Source organism: Trichinella spiralis (genome assembly GCF_000181795.1).
Source record: "Trichinella spiralis strain ISS 195 chromosome Unknown Scfld6164, whole genome shotgun sequence".
Classification (NCBI taxonomy): domain Eukaryota; kingdom Metazoa; phylum Nematoda; class Enoplea; order Trichinellida; family Trichinellidae; genus Trichinella; species Trichinella spiralis.
Genome location: NW_003533103.1, coordinates 1 through 7,428, shown reverse-complemented (window position 1 = coordinate 7,428; position 7,428 = coordinate 1). Strand labels below are relative to the sequence as shown.

At 38.5% G+C, this 7,428-nt stretch overlaps 4 protein-coding genes across 4 annotated transcripts; 3 read left to right on the top strand and 1 right to left on the bottom strand.

Annotated features, from left to right (window-relative positions):
• Positions 1–1,056: 1,056 nt before the first annotated feature.
• Tsp_12310 (conserved hypothetical protein) lies at positions 1,057–1,761 on the bottom strand. The gene is made up of 2 exons (XM_003366335.1): positions 1,723–1,761; positions 1,057–1,452 (listed from the first exon to the last, which is right to left on the bottom strand). The coding sequence occupies exons 1-2, from the start codon at positions 1,759–1,761 to the stop codon at positions 1,057–1,059; spliced, it is 435 nt and encodes a 144-aa protein (XP_003366383.1).
• A 3,288-nt stretch (positions 1,762–5,049) lies between these two features.
• On the top strand, positions 5,050–5,603 carry Tsp_12309 (conserved hypothetical protein). The gene is given in 3 exon segments (XM_003366334.1): positions 5,050–5,157; positions 5,168–5,258; positions 5,422–5,603. The coding sequence occupies 3 exon segments, from the start codon at positions 5,050–5,052 to the stop codon at positions 5,601–5,603; spliced, it is 381 nt and encodes a 126-aa protein (XP_003366382.1).
• Positions 5,604–5,740: 137 nt separating this feature from the next.
• Tsp_12308 (conserved hypothetical protein) lies at positions 5,741–6,146 on the top strand. Its single transcript, XM_003366333.1, has 2 exons — positions 5,741–5,931; positions 5,975–6,146. Exons 1-2 carry the CDS (start codon positions 5,741–5,743, stop codon positions 6,144–6,146), a joined length of 363 nt encoding a protein of 120 aa, XP_003366381.1.
• A 355-nt stretch (positions 6,147–6,501) lies between these two features.
• On the top strand, positions 6,502–6,915 carry Tsp_12307 (conserved hypothetical protein). The gene has a single exon (XM_003366332.1). It carries the CDS (start codon positions 6,502–6,504, stop codon positions 6,913–6,915), a length of 414 nt encoding a protein of 137 aa, XP_003366380.1.
• Positions 6,916–7,428: the final 513 nt, after the last annotated feature.

Below are 7,428 nucleotides of genomic sequence, written 5' to 3'. Positions count from 1 at the left end.
GTATGTAGCATCTTGTACGTGCACCTTGGTTACGCATCGCCACCGTTTATCGAACAGCACCGTAATAGAGTAATAGCTATGCATTCCTCTCTTTGTGTATTGCTTAGTAACCTGCTTATCATTAATTTGGCAATTTAAATAATGTATCTTACTGTATCTTCAGTTATTAATTATCTTTCCGTGATTTTATTTTTAAATTGTAATTTAACTTCATATTATAGAAGATGCTTTTACTGTTTCTCTTTCCATCTGCTTTATTTTCTTTTTATGCTTCGCATTCTGTGCTCATGTAAAATAAAACTGTCTAGTGGATTTGCGTCATTTATGCAAAATGGGACTTTTATTTATTTCACTGACAACATTAGAGCTGTGGTGCTGCCAAGCCGGCTATTATCAGTTAGATTAATACCTGCAGATTTTCATATACTTTCAACCCTGATCTGAGCGGCAAATTTGACACCTTAATCCGGGCACCTGTCTACATGTGTAGACACTAGAAGTTTCGTCATGTTTAGTCCCTGTACATAATGTTAAAATGATTATTTTTTCAAGAAATAATGATAATTTTACAAATAGATTTTTTATTTTATTCAATGCAAGCGCTACACGATATTTTAGTGATTTTACGGCTGCTACGTATATATTTTTGTACATGAATAGCACCGGCTTTACGTTGATTTTCGACGTCCTTGCACTCAGCATTTTGATGGATTTTGTCGTTTTATTGCTAATATTTGTAGCATTTATAATTTTGGGGCAGTCTATAGCGGATGAAGGCATGTTCAGTTTCTGCATAGATTTTTGATTTTGATACCTAATTTTGATGTGTTTGACCAGCTGAAAGCTCTCTCATAAAACGCTTCTTTGTCTTCTGATAACTTTGCTTATGGCTCATCAGTGAGAATGCATTGTTGATGCACACCCCAACGATGAAGTACAACATCAGCATGGTGTATCTGTTGGTCTTTTTTATAGCAAAAATCTTCTATTTTTGCATCTTGAAATCTACGCTGATTATAGTCATTTATGATGTTTGGTCTTTTGAAACCTTGCTGGTTATCTACTTTCAACTTTTCGTGGCATGAAGTCAACAGAAGAACATTGCTGTTTTTTTTGCACGTAGCTGATCATCGTTACCTTTTTGTTGTACACATAAACAGCTAATGTGGAGTAAAAATCACGTCGTGCTACTTTAAGCAAACATGCTATAACATCTCGGCGATGTGCAAACACTGCACCAATAGCTGTAAGACCATGTTCAAAAAGTTGTTGCATAGTGGAATATGATGTAAAATAACGGTCCATAAAAACATTTCTGTTAGAGTTCACAAATGGCTGTGCCAGGTGCCCAATATTGGTGCTTGCTAGACCAATTTGGGGTTCTTCACTACTGCCAGTATATAACAAACCTTTCAAAGCATAACCATTCTCCGCGTCACATATCCAGTTGATCTTCACACCATACGTTCCTCGTCAAATAGTCAAATGGTCAATACGTATGGTAAAATGCAGAAGTGGCCATCGCACATTCACCACAACCGATTATTTCTAGCAATGAATAGCTGCATAATGGATATCACTCATCTAGTTTTTAAAGCTGCCATAAGCAACTGACTGTTTTGTCGCATATTCAGCTAATAACAGTGACTCTTAAACAAACATCAAGAAGGTCTGGGGTTGACACCCTTTTTGACTAATCTATTCTATAAAATCCACAGAAACTTTATCCCAGATTCCATAAAGCACACGAACATGGACCATATTCAAAAATAATCAATGTGGTAACCTCAGAGCATTTTAGCTACTACAAACATGTGGATTATTTTAGTATAATCATCAAAAAAAGAGAAAGTGCTATATGTCTACATATGTAGTAGACAGGTGCCCGGAATATGAATAGTTAACATGAAACAACAGCTTAAAAACGTCATAGAACCAAAAAATTAGCTGTAAAGATAGAGCATAAGATTTTATTGAAAGTTTTGGAATGAATAAGGCTAATTATTTTTTTCATGTCACAGCACTGTTCCAAACATCGTTTGTCTACATATGTAGACAGGTGCCCGATTTAGGGTTAATTTATTGCTTGGCAATCCATGCCTAAATTCCAGATATATTTTAATGTCGTTTGTAATTTTTGCCTTTTGTGATTGTTTGCGCACAAGACGTCTAATGATTTTCTGCCAAGATTCACATTCCCGCGTCAGCTCAACAATAAGGTCAACCTGATTAACAGATACAATTTTGCAGTAGTCGCCACAAATGCACTTTCCTTCCACGGCTTCCCAGTCTTGCACCTATTTTGCCAACAAACGTTGCCTACTTTTTCATATGCAAATTTCTGTCAAACGTCAAACTGGCTGTCACTATGACCCGCTTTATTCGTCCAGCTTGCTTGATTGATTCCCATATAAATCGCACATTTCAATGCATACCCAAATCAAATGCCAAAACAGCTACGTTCGCTAAAAATCACGCACGCTAGTTGCGTTTCGACGAAACTACAGATTGGCAACTTTCCTACATATTAAGGTAGGCGCAATGCACTAAATTTAGAGGCAATTTATACCAAAACTACTGGGCAGTGTGCGGTGAAACTGTCCATAACAATGTCATTTATTACTGACAACATCTACCACACACAAAAAGTAGAAATTCATACAAAATATTTTGGCTACTTTTTACAAAACAGCGAATGCAGAAGAATGCGATATAAGTGGGAATGGAAAAGAAGACAAATAAAACATGGAGAGTAAATAAGTATGCAAGGAATATGATTTTGTGTACGCATATCGCAAATGTTCAAATAATCGAGCAAAGAGAAGCATCTTCTTCAAATAAAATTTGTCCCTGACTTTCTTCATCGCTTACAGCATCCTGCAACCTACTCGACAGTTTCTGGAGAAATTCTTCAAAACACTATCTATAATTATTATAAAACTACAACAATCAAAAAATTGCAAATATTGAAAAAAAATGTTTTTCGCCGATTTTCACAAAACAATCAAGTCTATAGCCCATGAAATTTTGCAAGTTTTCAGAAAAATTTCTTTCTCCAAAAATTATGGCAACTGATTTACATCGGTAGAGAATTATTCGCTCGCCATTATAAACTTATCCGAACCGCACCTGATAGCGTATTTCTCAAGATATGTCAAAAAAAGTTAAACCGAAATAGGATTTTAACGGAGTCGAAATAAAAAGAAATGAAAAATAAAAGTTAAATCACTGTTCATATAGAATGATTTCATTAAATTTTCCAACGAAACTATCAATGTTCTCACCTGAAAAAAGGAATTCATTTTAATAAGAAATGTTCCTCATTTTCATTTATGCAAGCAAAATACTTTCAAAATTTAAAACTTTTGTTCACTGAATTTATTAATTGATTACAATTCAAAGATAAGAATTATCCAAAAATATCAAATTGGAAAACTATTTTTATGCAATATGCCAGTTTTTTTCTTCTATAAATATCAAATGTTTAAACTGGCAACTTTATCAAATTTCTGAAGCAATCATCGATTGTGGGTTAATAAAAACTTGCATACCTTTAACTGGCACACAGTTGCTTGCATTTATTATCAAATTGTTTCATAATTCGCCGTGCTTTCTGAGAAAAATGGAATAATTTTCACTCTACTTACTGGTGGATACCTCTATAAATTCGAACAAATACCATGTATGAGCTCAATAATTTGACATCAATTGTAAATTCATTTATTTTCCTAGCATTTGTAATAAAGTTTTACCCTGGGCGACTACTTATAATACTAATTATGCAAATCGCTATTGCATTGTTGCTCTTTAGCGAAAGTACAATCAAATAGCCACAGATGTGGTTTCAATCAGATGTGTAATCAATGAAAAACATGGCAATTAGGATCGCATTCCATGCAATGTTTGCTTTCGAACAAAGAAAACAGTTACAATGCATACGTTTTGATACGCAGCAATTAATGATTATTTAACAGCAATAATTTCAGAAATTCAATGCAATTGAACGTAAAAAATACGAAAAATTAGTAGAAATCTAATAGATTCGATATCAAAAATGTCTCATATGCAGAAATTGGCAGTCATTGCTGCCATTGGAAGAGAGTTACTGATGGGCAAATTTTATATGTATTAAGATAGGCAGTAGAGAAATTTAGAGCCCATTTCTTCCACAACTATTGGGTAGTTTCTAATGGAATTTTGCATAGCATAATCAGTGATTATTGTGAATGTCTAGAAATCAAAAAAAACTCCAAATTTTTACAAAAGGACTTTCCTCGATTTTCGCAAAAACAACCGAGTCTATAGCCCATGAAATTTGCAATTTTCGAGAAAAACCTTGGAATCTAAAAACGGACTTTATGGACATCAGTCGATCAGGAATGATTATGAAAGAACAACAAACCAATCCAGGCGGTTTCCATTTGCATTGTTCTCGAGATATCCCCCAAAAATGCGAAGCTTACCTATGTATTGAGATAGGCTATGTGCCAAATTTAGAGGCTTATTATTACGAAACTGCTGGACAATGTTTGCCCAAACTCTGCATAATATCATCATTAATTATAAACTAATGAGTGCGAATGTCTAACAAGCAGAAAAAGAGCAAATTTCAAGAAAAGGTTTTTCGCCGTTTTTCAAAAACAACCACGTCTTTAGTCCATTAAATTTGCAGTTTTCGAGAAAAAACTTGGAATCCAGAAATGAACTTCATGGCACCAATCGATCAGAATCGATTAGAGTAGTTCAACTAACTCATTTCCGCGGTTCTCAGTTGCCCATTTCTCAAGGTATTGCGAAAAACCTGGGAAGCTGGGCTGTGTATTGAGACCGACAATATGCCAAATTTAAAGGCCATTTGTTCCATAACTAGTGTACAGTTCCTGATGGAACTTTGCATAGCATTATCGTTCATTAATGCAAATGAAAAACAAGCAAAAAAGTGGAAATTTTAGAAAATAATTTTTTACCGTTTTTCACAAGGATAGCAAGTCTGTGGCCCATGATATTTCGCAATTTTCGCTAATAACCTTGAACCCCAAAATGGTCTTAATGGGCATCAATCGATCAGAAACGATTTGCGACGCACCACATAGACATCCACGCCGTTATCGTTTGCGCAGTTATCGTGATATACGTCAAAAAGCAAGAAGCTCTACTGTGTATTAAGATATGTATATTGCCAGAACTTTTAAACACAGGAGAGGGGAAACGCCATACGAATCACTTTCATGATCACAGCATTTGGTATCGCATAATCGGTCTTTAACAAGGATCATTTCCAGGTAAGAACGTCATTCACCTAAACACAACGTTCTTCGTCCTTGTATTATACACCAGTCAATGCTTCGTTGGATTAACATGAATTTTTATATCTGAATCAGCAACAGATTGATCTGATTTTTTCTAGATGCTAATATGAAGATTGCCTTGAATGTCCCTTACACATTTTCAAACGACAGGGACGTATCGCCATTATTTTCATTGAAGGCAACGTGCACTTCAGAGAAAAGCTAGAGAAGAGAAGTTTGGGTAACATACAAACTGTGTACAATCCAGTACTGGAATTGGAACCATCATGTTTGCAGGATTTTCTACAAATGTAGACGAAGTAACCAAAAATAAAACGTGCAACAATAAGCAAACAAACTACTATGCAATTCTTCATCATACACAGTAATGAAAATTGATAGAAACGCAAGTTTCCTGCAAAAAATGCCCACAAAAGCCATACAGGGCAAGGATGCCATTTCCGGCATTCGAGGATAATTTCAAGGGTCATCCGGATGCTAAACGGGCGTTGCGCAACCGCAGCACAGCCGGAATGTATGCTGGAAGCATGGAAGAGAACAACAGACGCCACACCGGCGGCCGAAGGTTGTCCCGAAGACAATGGAGGATCAAATTTCTTCTGTCCCAAATCGTTGACCTGAGGTCGGTACGCTCCGTATATAAACCGGTGAAATCCGAATTCCAGAGAATCGAATAGAGAGAGTCGAATCGAGCAGAGCGCTGATGCGATTCGTGAGAGAGCTGTTAACGTCAAGTTGAGTGCGTGTGATCATCGGGCAGTACAGTGCAGATTGATACCGTTTGCTGCAGAATCTGTTTTGGTGATTCTCAAATCACTAATCTGTCGCTGTTGTTAGCTCAAATAAATTCATCCTATCCCAAAGAGTTGTCTTAACTACAGCAAGAATCATCCTTGCTGATCAACAATCGATCTACTGTAATCAACCACCAAATTTGTACAGTCCGCTGAAAAGGCATTAAATTCTGTTGTCTTCACAACAATTTGGTCCTCTGAGCCGGATTGCAAAAGTTTGATTTCAAGAGATTGCAATGCTTCCAAACCTGCGATCTACGGATAGATTGTGGTAGTGGTCAACAATGCCAAGAGCGGGTTCTTCATTTCCTCCTCGGAAGCTGATCACGTTGATAAAACAATTGCAGTTCTTCATGGAAGAGCTGGAATAACTGTGCGCCGACAATGCTGCAACGGGCATGATCGCGACGGAAGAGATGTACCGTCGAGTCGACCTCCTCCAGGAAGAGTACGAAGCTGGTCTGGACAGAGAAGTGAAAACCGCGATGGCTGAGAGGGCAGAGTACCGCAAGGGCTTCCGTGGTATCACGGTCCATGCGCGAACCCTGAGCGTAGGAAAGGTGGAGGCAGCAGGTTCCCAGAATACGAAGGCCAATGAAGGTAAGAAGAATGCCAGATTGCCGTTCCTGGAGCTTCCTAAGTTCAGAGGTGACGTCACTAAATTTCGGGGATTTTGGGACCAGCTTGCTGACAGCATTCACAAGAGGACGGACCTCTCAGACGGAGCCAAGCTGACGTACCTGCGTGGCTACCTAACAGGTGATGCGCTGAGATCGATCATTGGACTGTCGTTCTCGAATGCCGAGAGATAGCAGTGCAGAGACTGAAGGAACGGTTTGACTGGCCATACACCGTGGTGAGGAAATTGGTACTTTGACAGCCACCACCAGCGGATGGATGATGAAGAAGATCTCTGATCATATCGACCGCAACGTCGATGCGTTGACAGCAAAGGGGAAGGAACCCCACGGAACCGAGATCTCCGCGGCGGAGTTGCTCATCATTGTTTTCAGAGAGAGGATCACAGTCGCGAGCAGGATCGAATGGGATAAGCTAGTGAAGGCCGAGAAGTTGCGGACGGATCTGACAGCCTCCCAGCGTTTTATACGATTGCAAGCGGAAGCGATGGCTAAGTCCCATAGCGCAGGGAGCAACTGGAATCCGGAGTCATCGTCCAAAAGCACTTGATCAACGCCGACTCAAAACGCGGCTGCTCTGTCAAAAACAGGCGAATGGCCACATTTCCTTCCCCCCTTCGGTTGCGGACAGTGGCCGCATCTGGTAAAAACTCACACAGACGCCTGATTTGTCCCGGAATGGCTGAA